This window comes from Hippocampus zosterae, chromosome 1 (genome assembly GCF_025434085.1).
Source record: "Hippocampus zosterae strain Florida chromosome 1, ASM2543408v3, whole genome shotgun sequence".
Taxonomy (NCBI): domain Eukaryota; kingdom Metazoa; phylum Chordata; class Actinopteri; order Syngnathiformes; family Syngnathidae; genus Hippocampus; species Hippocampus zosterae.
In genome coordinates this window covers 17814671-17831303 of record NC_067451.1, presented here as the reverse complement: position 1 = coordinate 17831303, position 16633 = coordinate 17814671, and the positions used below count along the sequence as shown (strand labels likewise).

Here is a 16633-nt window from a genome sequence, read left to right as displayed (position 1 = left end):
TCCATTGCACGGGAACAATAACGAGCACGCCAAGAAAGCTAGTCTGTGTTTTTATTATGTAACACCTACCCCCGGCGCCGTCATCTTCCACACTTTCTTCAAAAACTGCCGTCGCATTCTCAATGAGGACCAGTTTCTTTGCTTCATCGAAGCCAGAGACTCAAGGAATGTTCGGGTACCTCGAAGCCAGAGACTCAAGGAATGTTCGGGTACCTCAATCACAATCACCATCATTGGCAGACCAGGCCTGGAGCTGGCGAGGCCACACTGCTTTTCTCCCAGTACAGAAATGTCTTAGAAAACCCATGGGTAAAGGAACGACATGGCAAACCCGTAAGAGGCGAATGACGTTATAATTAAAGAATGTGAGAGTTTTTAAATTTATTTTCATTTGCAATATTTTGTTCTAATATTACTTATTATTCCACACAGAAAACCTTCCTCATTTGCATTGCGATCACCAATAAAAGGAGAGCGCAAGATGTTTTTTTGTTTGTTTGTTTTTTTTGTGGTGCTTTATCCACTTATCGCTTATAGCAATGCTACTTCCTATTTACATTCTTTTGATGAATGGCAAAATGGAGCAATGTTGGGTTGTTGGTTGCATTTTGGAACTCTTGCAATGTGTGCTGATTCAAACTGTTTGGTGTTTTTGTTTGTTTGGTTGGTTGTTTTTTTGTTGTTGTTGTTGTTTTTATAGCAACATCTTGGATAGCTGTGAGACCTACAGTGTCAATTCAGAGCAAGAAGAGAGGCATAAAAGGTCCTCTACCTGTTGGCCCTTCAATGCCATTTTAAATAAAATTTTAGCACTACGGTACTAGATTATGATAATTTGGTATAATTGAGTACTTTGGTGATTAACTACCTTAGTGTTAAATTTGGGTTTTTCCATCCATCCATCCATCCATCATCTACCGCTTATCCGGGGCCGGGTCGCGGGGGCAACAGCTTTAGCAGGGAAGCCCAGACTTCCCTCTCCCTAGCTACTTCTTCCAGCTCTCCCCGGGGGATCCCGAGTCGTTCCCAGGCAAGCTGGGTGACGTAGCCTCTCCAGCGTGTCCTGGGTCTTCCTCGGGGTCTCCTCCCGGTGGGACATGACCGGAACACCTCACCGGGGAGGCGCTCAGGAGGCATCCGAATCAGATGCCCAAGCCACCTCATCTGGCTCCTCTCAATGTGGAGGAGAAGCGGCTCGACTCTGAGCCCCTCCCGGATGACTGAGCTTCTCACCTTATCTCTAAGGGAGAGCCCTGACACCCTGCGGAGAAAACTCATTTCAGCCGCTTGTATCCGGGTTGGGTTTTTATCCGTTTTAATTTTAATTTTTTATAAAGAGTGGCAGACAAACAGCCTATTTTTTTTTTATCGAACTGTGAGAGAGAGAGAGAGAGAGAGAGAGATTCTTCTTCACGTTTCCTCAAAGTGATGTTGTCTACAGTCTTAAAATTTTCTGGACATTGAGAGATTGAGCAGAGGCACTATGGAATACTGTACAAAGTCTGCTTTTATATGTTGAAATTACAGCGTGTAGGAGGGGAACACTATTAAAAAAAATCTGATGGTATCTCTGAATTGCACTTGTTCACCTAATGCTGAAATACCACCCACAACATACTACCCACAAGAAACAGGGATCTACCTATTTTATTTGCTGATCGCAAAACCTACCCCGTTTACATTCTTGTGACCATTTCGAGAGGAGCGCTACATCACGTGGCTTCGTTACATTTTGATATGCTTGGATCACAAACCGAATTGTTTACAAAACCAACCAATTTGAATGACTGAAAGCCAACTACAGGTGTGGAAATCACCCCAAACCAAATGTTTTATTTAAAAGGAAACATTAAAATCCTCACTATCGGTGCCTTTGGGGCTCTGAGAAAACCATCGCTGTGTTAATGTGGCGACACTGCCATGCCAACAGCGAGGAAACGTGCTAACACAACAGGAGTCTTGCACGCCTTGATTGAAACGACCGCTATCAGTGTCGCCTCGCTGTGAATACACGGATGCACAAACAGTGTGAAATGAATTACCATCTTTCCAAAGAGCCATTTTGCCTGCATCATGAAGGGGCAAAAACACTTATACTCTGTATTAATATGATGTTAAGGAAATAATTATAGTAAGTACCGGTAGCAAATACTTAGGGAGTACTGAGTTGAAGTACTAATTTGACTCCTTTAAGCCAAAATAAGAAAGTTCACTTTGAAATTTACTTTAGCACAAAAGTAGAAATGACATTTTTTCAACAACAATATTGTTGTTTTTTTTTAAATTATTATTATCTTGATAACTGGCCATGACAAAAACAAAATGAAAAAAGCAAGCACTGAGCTAAGCTAACATTGACTCAGGCTTTTATGCTTACGCTATGCTAAGTTCTTGTGTTATTGATAACATTGTGAATTGATCAAAAGATGTAAAATTAGCAGACCATAACAAATGAAATATGACACCTTACCATTATGGGGTGTTTTTTTCTTTTCAGAAGAGACAGAGAATTTTTGAAAACCAGAAGCTTTTATTTTTTTAAAGCCGGAATGAGATAACAATGTAATCACCAGAGCCGTTCATGTAGCCGAAAATATCTTGCGCCCCGAATATGTTGCCATCGTTGTTAATACTCTCTGGTTCAGGTAAAGTTAATTTTATATATTCACTTCACATGACGATCGGGTCAAGAAGACTCTTCATACATCAAAGAAAACCACCTAAAACAGTTGAGACGTCGCAACCGAAGAAGGATAAAATTCTCTCAATGAAAGAAGGTTCAAACAGAACCCAGGGGCTCTGGGGTGACCGACCGTCTGACTTGGCAAATTGGGTTAGCATGGAGAGACGTAGTGGACAATGACGGACGGGAGAGAAAAAGACATAGATGACAGAGTTGGAGCGACTGAAGAAAGGTCGAGATACCGATGGATCTCGAAAACCAGAAATACAGTAGTCCCAGATGATTTCAACAATTATTATTCTCCATGTCATCATCCGCAGAAAAAATATGACAAGCACATTTTGAAAAAGTAAGTAATCAAAAGAACAGTTTTTCAAACTTGCGAAGTAAAACATCTTTTGAAAAAAAAAACATATAAATACATATATAAATCCTCAAGTTCAGAACAGATAACTGAAAATAAATGTACTCAGCTACAGAAACAGGTGCTTTATTTGTCGGATTTTTATTTTAATTTGCTTCTGCATGCCCACGTGGCTTTTCTGTGTACTTCACAGCCATGCATCTTTTCGGCCTCAACTGGCAGCTGCAGGAGTTGGACAGCCAGCCAGCATTTGAAAATGGCGGAGTCGGAAAGGCTGGTCCCACGCCGTCCAGCGCCGTCACGGCGCTCGCCGCCGACGGTGAGGAAATCTCACTGTGATTGCCTTTTCTTTTATGCATGGATGTTAGAACGTGAGTTATCGTCCATATTACCAACATCAGGCGACAACTCCTTCATTTGGCACTTTTCCCCATTGATTAATAATTAATTTCTCATTATGCTCTGTGGCATCTACATTCGGCAAGCTGTTACAATCTAATACAATCCTATACGAGAGTAACTAATGTAAACTTATAGTTTAAAAAAACCAAAAGTGGAATTGAAGCCCTCCCAAAGTCATATGAATAGGTTAAACCATAAATATACCACAAACTACAAGGCCAAAACACTTTGTCATTTTCAAACTCATCTTATATGACCCTTAAAAACCAAGTGCTTACAGAGTCTTCAATTTAAGAAACACACCCAAAGCGTGCATGCCCTTGGGAGTATGTAGAAACAAAAATACCAAAATAAAATAAAACAAATGAATGTCATAAAAATGAAAATATTAAGAATATAAAACGTATTTCAAAAATTAAATACAAAAATAACATGAATGAAAAAATATATATCTACTGTATGTACCTGTCAAAAATACAAAATTAATAAAAAAAATTTAAATGATTAAAAAAATTCTAAGTAGAAAAAGAAGTGTGGCAATAAATGCAAAAATAAATATGTAAATAAAATTGCATCACAATAGAAATGCCAAAAAAATGCTCTGCTCTAATATTTATTTATTTCATGCTGCAGACAATGTCAGCATGAAATGCAGAAAGAAATGTTAAACAAATCAGGGGACGGTCCTAAGTGTTGAACTCTTGGTTAATCAACATGTGAGCGCTTGCAAGAGCAAGAACAAGAACATGTGAATGCAGAAATTGACAAGGGACGCCTACCTCCCGCCTCAGCAAGAGCAAGTATCCAGGGAGCAAGGTAGACAAACGTTTAACGGGCTAATAATTTCTGCCTTTCCTGTTTGCGGGCCGGGTAGTTGGGGACCACCACTTCTTGGAGGCATTTCAGAAAAAGCAGAAGCTTTTTTTTTTTTGGGGGGGGGTGCGAAAAAAAATTTCAAAGTCAGGATTCAGTCTTCAGAATAGGACTCATCCATCCATTCATTACGTATCTGACCCGTTACATTTTGAAATACTCTCAAGATGCTGTTCACCCTACAATTCCCTCCAGAGTGTCTGCTTCCGGCCAAAACGTCAACATCATGTCATGTTCAACATCTGGTATGGGGCTTTGTGTGGCCTGTTGTCAAAGACATGTCTGCCCAACTTCTAACCGATCACAATTAAACTGGTTTGGGGGGATTTTTTTTCATTGTTTTAACTTTTCACTGAGTATTGTTGGGTGGCTGTTGTAGACCCTTCGTATACATTAATTTTCTTCTTTGATTTACATGTGGCAGCATTCTTCTGAAACAGTTTAATGTTGGGTCCTCTTTGCGTTCTGAATATTATCCCACTTTCACACCGGCTGATTACGATGTGTTAACATTCTATATTCATCGTCAAGTAGAAGGTCCATTTTGCTTCACCTGTAACAGTTAACGACTCTGAACAAAAAACTTTAACAGCAATGCAGCGTTGAGAACATGCAACACAATACGTAACACTGGCTCACTGAACCCCGGCTACTTCTATACCCTCATCAACGCTGTTAATAAATACGACGTGGAGCAGCTTGTGGGCTCTTTAAAGGCCGATCAATAGCTCGCCGTTATTCTCCCCGGAGGTTACGCTTGGCTCCCGCTCTCGCCTCTGACTGGAGTTAAAGTGACAGCCAATGGCCTCATTAAATGCAAACACTGAAGCAAGGCAGTAGTAGTGTCTGGGTGCAAACATACACACACACACACACACACACACACACACACACACGCACACACACACACACACACACACACACAAAGAATTACAGTGTCCACCTACATTAAAGTATGTTATGCTCAAAATGTAACCAGTATATTACAATTGTTAAGTGAAAGTGCCATTTAAAGCAGAATTGGACTATTATGAAGGAATACAGCAAGGGTAGTTGCCTGGAGAACACACACACAGACACACACACACACATCCAACATAATGGCATGGCCATACCTCATTGTATACTTGAAATAACAAGACTATTTGTGGGAAATGTAGAGAAACAGCAAGAAATGAGGCAGACCATCCGGAACAACCAAGTAGCATCGCACCCAGGACACAGTGTAAATATGGACGCGTGAAACAATGTGGCATGACCACATGTCAGCATCTACTGGGGGAAAACAAACACGTAAAACAAAGAGAACTCAGTAAATGGCAAAAAATGAAGCCAACTGGATGCAAGGGTACAGTACATGAGCCTAGACACACACAACATTATAGAGCGACCATATGTCAGTGTCTACTTGGGTGAAAAGGGTGAATTATAAATGAGACTGGGTGGAACAAGTTAGTTGCGCAGCTACACAGATGCATACAACATAGTGTAGTCACCATATGCTATAATCTTTCAAGAAAACAGACTATTGTTGTGGTGAAAACAGCAAGAAACAAGGCAGAATGAGCAGAGTAAAAAGTGGCGTAGCTTTCAAGACATAAACATGGACACACAAGATTTTGGAGCAACCACAAGGAAGAGTTTATTGAGAAAAAAGTCTTAGACAAATGCAAAGAAATTGGGCGGCTCGCTGGTTGACTGGTTAGCGTGTCGGCCTCACAGTACAGAGGTGCAGGCTTCGCCTTCCTGTGTGGAGTTTGCATTTTCTCCCCATTACTACATGGGTTTTCTCCAGGTACTCCAGTTCCCGACCGCATTCCAAAGACATGCATGATAACAGTGATGACACTCTAAATTGTCCCAAAGAATGGTTGTTTGTCTCTGTGTGCCCTGTGATTGGCTGGCAACCAGTTTAAAGTATACCCCGCCTACTGCCCCAAGACAGCTGTGATAGGCTCCAGCATGCCCGCGACCTGTGTGAGGATGAGCGGATTTGAAAATGGATGAATGGTAAATGGTAAAAATCACAGTTGTTCAAAATCTTGCTCAAGCCTGTTTTTCCCCCTTCACTGATTCTCTCCCACTTAGCAAAGCTTCACGTTACAAAATAGTGCTTAGCTGGCCAGGAGGCCAGGAAGCCTAGCACAAGGGTTCTTTCTCATTGGGACATTCAGGCAGACTTTTGTGATTCCAGCCCCTATGGCATTATAGGGGCTACAAATAATTAAGTCAACAAGTTAGCCAGTCTGTATAACCCTTATAATGAAGCTGGGAAACGTACAGGTCACTGATAAGACCAGCCTTCACCTTGCACTGTACACAGCAATAGAGTTGAGAGTGTGACTGTAGATTGAAAACTGCATGATGCCTGAGTGCCTAAAAAAGTAGCAATAGCAAATGTTCTGTTCCGCCACCTAGGAAGGACAAGTGTTCTCCATCAGGAGAACAACTCTGTGGACACAGGACCTATGGACATCGGGAAGAGTGCGGGCCAAAACGTTCCACCAGGCGTGTTCTGGCGTTCCCAGCTCAGCGTGGACAAACCACGTTTCCTCAAATTCAACATCTCTGTGCAAAAGAATGCCCTGATCGGTGTATATGGGCGCAAAGGCCTTGTGCCGTCTCACACGCAGGTGAGGTCTTCAGCTTTTATTTTTGTTGTGGTTATGTTAATGATATTGGTGTGAAAAGGTTCGGGTTCTAGGCTACTAATATGTTAATTACTTAACCCTGCAGTTCCGGCCCTTTCACACTGCACTTAGCACAGCACAGCACAGTTTGCCGTCAACCAATCCATTATGTGTATAATTGTGTAAATGTGTCCAATTGTGTATATCCTGCTGCTGTGCAAGGTTGCAACGCTGTGCCATGAATGCTGATTTGCAAAATGTTCAATTCAGCCACAGCGATCTGTGACGACATCTATCCAGTAGAAGAGATGATGGGGTTTCAGAATGACACCAGTGAGAGATTTTGCGGGATTTGGGCTGAAGGGGTTTCAGGGTTAGGAGGTTAAGAGTTAAATATTTAAGTTTCCGGTTTAAGGGATAGGGTTAGGATTAGGTTACAGTAAGGGTTAGATAGTTAGTGTTATCAGGTAAGGTTGTAGGGTTGTGGTATTGTTTGACTGGCTCTGGTTAGAGGGTTAGCATGAAAGAGAGGTTTAGGGCTAAGGGTATTACATTTGAGGTTTGGAATTAGAGGGTTTCGGAGAGTGGTTAGCCGGTTATAGTTTCAGATAATGTAGTGTCAGGGATTGGGGTTGTAGGGTTCAGGTATTAGGTCAGTTATATTTGTGGTTAAGGCTAAAATTAGATATTAAAATTGCAATTTGGGGTTTGGGTTGGAGGGTTAGTGTTATTTTAAAATTGGATAGTTATATTTCTTTCCAATCAATGCATGCTGTGATCATGAATGTATGTGGGACAGGAAATTAATAATCAATAACATCAGCGTTCACTCACATTATATAGGTTTAAAATTCCATTTTGACTGATTCAATTTACTTTCCTTCAGCTTGTCGGTTTCTGTTTTACCTTACACTCATCTTTCACTGTTCCTCACGTGTCAGCCATTTGCCCCCACAAGTGTTCCCAAAATGTTCCGACATGTCACCTGAATGCCAGTAGTGAATTCCCGACGTCTGAGGACGCTGCTGACGGAAGCACTCAGACGACAGCAGCCTGTGAAATAAAGCTCTCAGTCTCACGTTTTTGACATTCTGTCCTTGTGAAGAAGCACTTAACTCGAGTGCAGGTGGTCACGCAGGTGAGATGGATTGCATTTTTAAGGCGATACAGGTGGTGTGATTGAGAAGGAGAAGAAGCTCAACACATTTTAAAGATGTTAGGGTTAGTTACAGGAAATTTAAGGGTTTAATTTCAGGGTTCAGGGAACATGATTTAAATTGTTAAGGTGAGAGAAGAGACAAGACAAGGTCAAGTGTCTGAAATAGGAAAAGGGGGTACCTGTACCTAAGAGGACAACGGAATTGGTTTGGGCATTTGGTAGTTAGTTAGATTTAGGGGTTTAGGGTTCAGACTTGAGTTAGTGGTGAGTGGAGGTTAGTAGAATAAGAGAAGAAAGGGAGGTAACAAGAAACAGGGTCGGGGGGTTTGCTGACTTGAGAGGTGGTATTTGGTTTAAATGGTGCAGGTCAAAAAAGAAAGGTCTAGTCATAAACAAAACAGGGCTAGGGAATAGGGGTTAAAGGAATTGGGTAAGAGGAGTGCAGAGGAGGGCGGTGTTGGTCACACAGGTGAGTCGGATTGCACTTTTAAGGTTGTAGATAAAAACGAAAGGGAAATAAACTCGAAAATCAAAGTGGAGTAATTAACAAGACGACCTCTTTTGTGTCAACGCCGGACGTCGTGTCAATCGTGGCCTCCTCGGAGCGCCATTCAGCCACAGATCAATACGTTCACTCAACTGAGCGTGAAAAAGCCCGGCCGGCGATATTGAGCGTCCCATTCACAGCCAGCAAAGGGGAGAACAACATTTACGAGGAACAACTTTTACGCCTCTTGTCAAATATAGACCTTGTCCTGCTGCTATTGAGTGCCTGTCTGTGGGTGTACAAAGAAAACAAATTCAAAGGGGAAAAAATGGACTTTTGTTTCCTGGAGAATTTCATGCAGGTCACTCAATCTAAAGGCTGTGTTTGTCCTCTGACTCTGTACGCTTAATGTCACCACTATTGTTGGTCTGAGATGAGATTAGAAGCGGTTCGAGCAACCTCATCGAGACGGATGCACTCGACCAGAAGGCTCTAAGCTATGTGGGATGGGACTGTATTATTGCTTCCCCCCAGCACAAAGAAGCCAACTTCCGCCAGGTTAATAACATCCACCTAGCCACCTTTCCTTGCACCCTCCTGCAATCAAAGGGTCGACTTCACATGAGCAGTATGAAAATCAGCCCAAAGAAATGGTTCCCAAAGTCCCTGTCTGTCACAAATCTGGGTAAGAAATGTTGTTTCAATATATTTTCCGATGCCCTTTTCCTTCAGAAACATTCATTTAAAGCCATATTCACTATTTGCCACAGGGAGTCAAAGCAGCATGTTTGAAACAGATTGTTTGATGGTGCCGACCGGGTGGTTGTTCCACAGTGCTAATGCTTGAATTTCAGTACTTCTAAAAAATATACCGGTATATATATTCATGGTGCAGCATAGGGTTCCTTTGTTGTGTGAACACTTTGAAAATTGGTAAAAGTTTGAAATTTTCTAAGCTGAAAAAAACTTTTTTTATTATAGTTATTTAGTGTATTCTTCCAGAGTAGTGTTTGGTTTCGAACTGAGGTTAGAATTAGAGTTTTAAGTGTTACGGTTAGGGGGTTAGGGTTGATTTTTTTGTATGGGACTTAACATTAAGTAAGATCTTGGCCTGGGATGCCAAGATTTTGAGGTGCCCCAAAAATTAACAAAGTTCACTTTGATTGAAAGTAATTCCTTTCTCAGGGTACTCTGGTTTCCTCCCACATTCCAAAAAGATGCAGGCAGGTTAATAGAACACTCTAAATTGTCTCAAGGTGTGAGTGTGAGCACGAATGGTTGTTCATCTATGCATGCCCTGCGGTTGGCTGGCAACCGGTTCAGGGTGTCCCCCGCCTACTGTTCAAAGACAGCTCGGATAGGCAGGATGGATGGATGTAAGCAGTTATTGTTTTTCCGATCTTAATTCACCTGTTTAAAAACACAACAAAATGCTTCATCAATTGCATTCAGTAGACTTTTCCAACTTCTTACTGCATACGTGTTGACTTGCATGATTAAATGTTGGTAATTGTTCCTTTGAGTTACAGCAAGCAATGAAATGATACACATGTTTGACCAACCTGAAGATTGAATTTCAGGACATCACAAGTTTTGATTGATGACAAACAGTATTGAAAATATTTGCAATACCCAAATGTGGAGGGCCCCATGACTGTGTTTAGCTTGGTCCCTCAAATGATTAAACACACACCTGCTCTTATGTTTGGAAGCTTTGGATTGGTGGATTTAGGTTAGGTTTATAGATGTGAGTGTTACAGTTTGGGGTAGAGGGACTCAGGGACCCAAGTTAAGAGTTAAATGTGGAGGGGTTAGGGTTGGAACAGAATTTACACCAGTTAGGTGTTAGATTTCGGTGTTTAGAGTTGGCATTAGTGTTGTGGCGTGAGGTTAGCGTTAGAATTCAGGTTCGGTGAACCACCTCTATTTTTTTGAGCTTTGGACTGCAGCTGTTCTGAAAAACATCTAAACTTCTTGCTCATGGTTGTAGTTTCTCCCTGTAAAACAAACAAAAAAATACATCTAAATCTTCCAATGGCCTCCCTTTCCAATACGGCGATACTCATTGTCTTTTCCCTCGCTCACATATCCTGTATCCCGTGCAAGTCATGTTGTAAAGTATGTCCATTTTTGGGACCGTCCTACTTCATGCCATGTATTGCTATGACTTGTATGCATTTTCCACACCAACCACACCGAGAAGCTTTTCTGACTCACTTCCGTCCAATAGTCTCTGTAATTTCCGTATTTCCAGCCTGTTGGCCAGTCTTGCAAGTATGAATTGCAGCGTTTTTAAATAACAAACTAAAGGAAGACTCATTCCTCTTGTTTCCCAGTCCCATTCATGGTTAATACTGCTGTCAGAATTTGGCTTCCAGTGCTAGTCAATTTCCGTCTTATGATTTGACCCCGAAGGTTCATTTCGACCACATGAACTTTCCGAGTCGGAAAGAAATGTTTTGTTTTCAGGGTTGAAATGCTGCCCTCGTGTAATGTATCTACCAATTGGTACACCTTACTTAACGTCAGTGTCTATTCCTGTTCGTTCACCAACAGGCTTCAAGACATTTGAAGCGGGAAGATGTTTGTGCCTCAAGCCAGACTTTAGTTTTGTTTTCTCTGGTATTGTTGCTAGCCCAGCTATAGTCCAATCCGAGCTCTCTTCAAAAGACTGTGACAATTTGTATGTGACAATTTGTATGCTTGAGTTCTATGCTCAGTTTGTTTGCATGGAGCGTGCAACGTTTTTAACCAGGGAATCCTCTTGTCTGCATCTGCTGTATTTCGCTGTACCCATTAGCCTGTCTGGGGGATGGGTTGTTTTCTTCCGCGCTGCACAGTTGAGGTCCAAATAAGGTCCAGCTGTTCAGCGGGTGCTGTGAGCGCAGATGCACCTCTTCAATTATTTTGCCAGGCGGGAATCACGCCTTGTTTGTCTTGTAAGTCGATGTTTGTTTGGGAGAATGTACATTTAGACCTCTGCTTTGGTGCCTTCCCAAAGAACTCATTTTCAGAAAAAGATTTCATTTTCAACAAATCGAATTAATTCATTTTGGGGAGCATTATTTACATACTGAAAACAAATACAAACTTTGTCAGGCATCTGCAAACTCTATCTGTCAGGCGTATAACTGAATTACCTTTTGATTTTCATGCAAATAAAAGAAATAAAATGATGTGCCAAAGCCAATAGTAGAGAGTGAGTGCGAGAGACTGTGAGAGAGAGAGACAGAGAGAGAGACAGAAAGAGAGAGAGAGTTTTTTTCTCCCTTTTATTGCAGCAACTCACTGCTAATACCCACTAACAGTAAAATCAACATTCTCCTTAAATATTGGATTTCCATGCACAAAACCCCACATGAGAAACTAAATGCAGTGACATTTCTCTGACGAATCATTTATTGAATTTGTATTTTGCTCTCTTTAATCTGGGGACAAAGCAAAGAAAATTAAAAGGGGAGCAATAATCTAATCTCATATAGCTTCGTGCCAATGTGACATACAACTGTTGTTCACAGGCACCAATTTAAAGAGTCTCAATTGGCCTCACAAACATGCACCTGCATAGTCAAAACAATCACTCACTTAAGTTACTCGTGTATGGCACGTTGAAAGCTACATATTGCTAGTTAAAATTATGTGGGGCATATTAAGTTCCTACAGACTGCTGTCAGCCTGCTGAATAAAAATAATAACAATAATAATAATAATACTTAAATGATGTGAAACAAATGTAAAATGTGAAAAACTATTGTAAATAGCACTGCAATTTATCCATTTTGTATTTATATTGCACTGAATTGAACGGTGTTTGTTTGTTTTTTCTTCTTTCTTCTTTCTACCCACATTATTGCTGCTGGAGGCTGTAAATTTCCCTAGTGTGGGACAAATAAAGGATATCTTATCTTATCTTAAGCTATTCATGGCATAACAATCATACACCTCTGTCGACAAAACAGTCCCTTGCTTTGTGTTGGTTTTGTATGGCGCGTTAACACTGTGTGTGCCATATTAGGGTTATGTCGCGCATTGTAAAGCTACGTGTGGCCGAACAATCATACACTTGTGTCGTCAAAACAATCACAAGCTGTTGCCCATGTTTGCCATTTCAACTCTATGTGTTGCCCATTAGATTTATGTTATGGATATTAGGTTTACCTTATATAAAGCCAAGTATGACTTAACAGTAACACACTCTTCTAATCAAATCAATCACTTCCTCCAGAGCCTTTCACCTTTCTTTCGTTTGTGCTTTTCCACAGTACGACTTTGTGGAGCTCCTGGATGGCAGCCGCCTTATCTCCAATGAACTCCGCGCCCCGAGCGAAACCGAGAGGGGAGCCCGCCCGGAGCACCAGGTGGTGGTCCATCAGGCAGGATTCATCCAGTACCTAGACACTGGAGTGTGGCACCTGGCTTTCTACAATGATGGACGCAGCATAGAGGCAGTGTCGTACAATACCATCGTTCAGGGTAAGACCATTTTGGAGACGTTTGAAAACAGGTCTCAGAGTCCTTTGACCAGATCCACACTCTTCACTCGCGTGCATGACATGTGCATTGTACTTAATGTGGGCATTAAATAAACCGTTATGCTACAGTGCCTAGAAATAGTATTCTTGCCCCTTGAAAATGTCACATTTTGTGACCTTACGATCACAAACTTGAGTGTACTTTGAGATTTTATGTTGTAGACCAAAACGGAGTTGCACATCATTGTAAAGTGGACCGAAAAATATATCGGGTTTCAAAATGAGCAAAAGGCATATAATATACATATGTTTATTTTTAAATAACTTATTTACTGCACTTAGGCGGGCCGGTAGTCCAGTGGTTAGCACGTCGACTTCACAGTGCAGAGGTACCAGGTTCAATTCCAGCTCCGGCCTCCCTGTGTGGAGTCTGCATGTTTTCCCCGGGCCTGCGTGGGTTTTCTCCGGGTGCTCCGTTTCCTCCAACGTTCCAAAAAATGCATGGCAGGTTGATTGAACACACTAAATTGTCCCGAGGTGTGAGTGTGGGCGTGGATGGTTGTTTGTCTCTGTGTGCCTTACGATTGGCTGGCAACTGGTTCAGGGTGTCCCCCGGCCTACTGCCCTAAGACGGCTGGGATAGGCTTCAGCACCCCCGCGACCCTAGTGAGGATTAAGCGGTTCGGAAAATGGATGGGTGGATGGATTAACTGTATTTTTAAAAAATGAATACAGTATTTAAATTGAGAGATCATAGGATCATATGATAGTTTTGCATGTGACATATTCTTGTAATTGGCTATTTGCATTTGAAGCCCCTTTGCAGGTTCATGTAACATTTATAGTATAGGGGTGTTTTGTTTACTGAGCATCAACGGCGGTATGAGAGCATTTTTACCAATGCTGAGCAGTCTTTGCAATGCCCCAAGGAAGGAAGGGGACAAACACAAAGAGTCTAATTTGAATATAAAATTGTATTTGTTATCCAACAAACAAAATGTCTTTTTTTTTTTTTTTTTGCAATGTAACTGCTTTCAAAACATGCAATACAAAAAGTGACAGAAAATACTTTAGTTGGAAACTTTCAAAAATTATTTTAATGAGTCGTAACTGGCATATGCTGAGTCGAATGCCAAAGAATACAAGTGAATTTTTATAGGAGGGCTTTGAAGATGGGTAGCGAGGAGGCTGGCCGAATGTTCAGTGGGAGGTCATTCCAGAGAGCGGGACCAGCAACAGAGAAGGCTTGATCCCCTCTGAGCCTCATTTTAGTTCTTGGTACTTCTAATAATGTCTGGTCCGCAGACCTGAGGTGCCGGGCAGGTGTGTGGGAGTGGATGAGCTCAGAGAGGTAAGGTGACGCAAGATCATTTAGAGATTTGAAAACAAATAAGAGGATCTTGAAAATAACTCTAAAATGTATGGGGAGCCAGTGAAGGGATGCCAGAGTAGGAGTTATGTGCTCCCTCTTACGAGTACCAGTCAAGAGGCGAGCAGCGGCATTCTGGACCAGCTGAAGGCTCTTAATGGAGGACTGGCTGACTCCAAAGTAAAGAGCATTGCAGTAACCGAGCTGGGATGTGACAAAGGCATGAATTACTGTCTCAAAGTGTTCATGAGAGAGGAGAAGTTTTACTTTGGCCAGCTGTCTAAGGTGAAAGAAGCTGGATTTCACAACGGCACCAATTTTGAAATCACTGTCCAGTTTAAGGCCCAAGTTTGAGACTGTTAGCTTTAGATAAGGAGACAGGGGGGCCAAGTCTACAGAATGGGATGTACAAGGGCCACTGGGACCAAACAGTATCACCTCTGTCTTCTTTTCATTGAATTTCAAGAACTTTTGTGCCATCCAGGTTTGAATTGTAGTCTTATGGTGGAGTCACACAGGAAACACGAAGCAAGTCAGCGCAAGGCTGCACGGGTGTGACTTCTCGGTCACACGTGCTGTCTCTGATTGGTTGTTTTTCTGAAAAAAAAATCTGATAAGGGCACAACATCAGGTCAAAGAGGGTTTTTTTCACATATCGTTTTACTAATGCGCTACTCTCACTTTGACAGTGACAGTTTTAGCAATTTGAGGAAAATTAAGTGTTTTGGTTTTGGAAAATTCACCCTTTAATTTAACCTTCTTTGAGTGGTGAAATTCACCGTGTTTGATCCATATTTTACCAAAGCATGACATTGTTGTATTCCCAGATGCCCATCCATAAAACCTTTCAACAAACAAAAGAAAGAAAAAAAGTCAGCCTTGTCTACTTGTTGTGAAGTAAGCTGGGCCTGTCTGGCTTCACCTGCGTGACAATCTTCCGCAGCCTTGCAGGTGGACAAGAGTTGCTCCTTGGGAGATTCGCTGATCATTGGCTGCCGCACTGTAATAAAAGCCATGCATGAGCATTGATTCTTCCAGCCAAACAACTTGTAGGCTTTCGAAAAAGGCTCGAGATATATTTTTCTGCCTCCATTTCCTTCGGGGGGCAGGGCTTTGATTGATTTGGCCCTCCCAAATATGAAGGTATCGACGAGTCTGGCGGAAATTGCCAGGGTCCACCTGAAGCAGAAAGAAACATCCAATACAAGTGGAACATCCACCACAATCCAAAGTCATCACACCCTCCAAAATCATCATAATAAAAAACTTTGCCCTCTTCACACTTATCAAAATGATGTCTTTTGGGAGTCTGTTGAGCAAGCACTGGCTCTTACCCTTGTAGGATGTGTCAGATTAACTTCAAGACGGAGAGGACTTAAAACACTTGGGAGATTGCTCTGCTCGGTTTGATCATTAGGGTGTTGGGCCGCGATAGAAGGATGAAAAAAAAAGCAGGAGATGCTGGGGGAAAAGTAGGAAAGACAGGGGCACTACATGCTAAGGTAATTGCTTGGTATAATTTATATGCCTTTTGTGGTTTTTATTTGACAGATGTGAGCAGCCATGTTACGGAGGCTTAAACCGTAGTGGAATGGATACACATCTTGCACAAATAAGAGATGCTTGGTGCTGGGGGGTTGGATGGGGCACTGTCTCATAGTGAAATGTGCACTTGTCAAAAAGTTACTTTAAAAGCAATCTCCCCCAGATTTGCGGAAGGGTGACAGTGGCGTGATGCGTTATTAATAGTCTGACTTCCAACAGAGTCTGTCACTGAGTGTGCGCACAACTGCTACGGGAACGGGGAGTGCATGGCGGGTTCCTGTCACTGCTTCCCGGGATTCATCGGGCCGTACTGTTCCAGAGGTAATTATCCACTTTTATCTGAATGTGTGTGTGTGTGTGTGTGTGTGTGTGTGTGTGTGTGTGTGTGTGTGTGTGTGTGTGTGTGTGTGTGTGCGCGCGCGTGTGGGCTCCAAACTGTCCCTGAATTGTCACATTTTGCCCTTGAAATATAATACAGCGTGAGTAAATCTTTAATCGACTTGCGCTGCTACGGCGGCTAAAACTGCAGATTTTTAGTATTTATTTATTTGCTTTGTGTGTGTGTATACATATACAGTATATATACCGTATTTTCACGACTATAAGGCGCCATTAAAAGTCTTAAATTTTCTCCAAAATGGACAGGACG

The 16633-nt window shown here is 41.9% G+C and overlaps 1 protein-coding gene across 7 annotated transcripts in view; it reads left to right on the top strand.

The window, feature by feature from the left end:
• The window catches only part of si:dkey-237h12.3 (teneurin-3), a 218297-nt gene that overhangs the window by 109573 nt on the left and 92091 nt on the right, over nucleotides 1-16633 (top strand). For 6 of the 7 annotated variants that reach the window (XM_052064651.1, XM_052064641.1, XM_052064623.1 and 3 more), the window contains exons 5-8: nucleotides 3241-3366; nucleotides 6741-6955; nucleotides 12861-13071; nucleotides 16204-16305. In XM_052064651.1, the coding sequence (XP_051920611.1) occupies nucleotides 3241-3366; nucleotides 6741-6955; nucleotides 12861-13071; nucleotides 16204-16305 (654 nt within the window). The remainder of the gene's footprint in view (nucleotides 1-3240; nucleotides 3367-6740; nucleotides 6956-12860; nucleotides 13072-16203; nucleotides 16306-16633) is intronic. The other variant, XM_052064659.1, reaches the window with a different exon arrangement.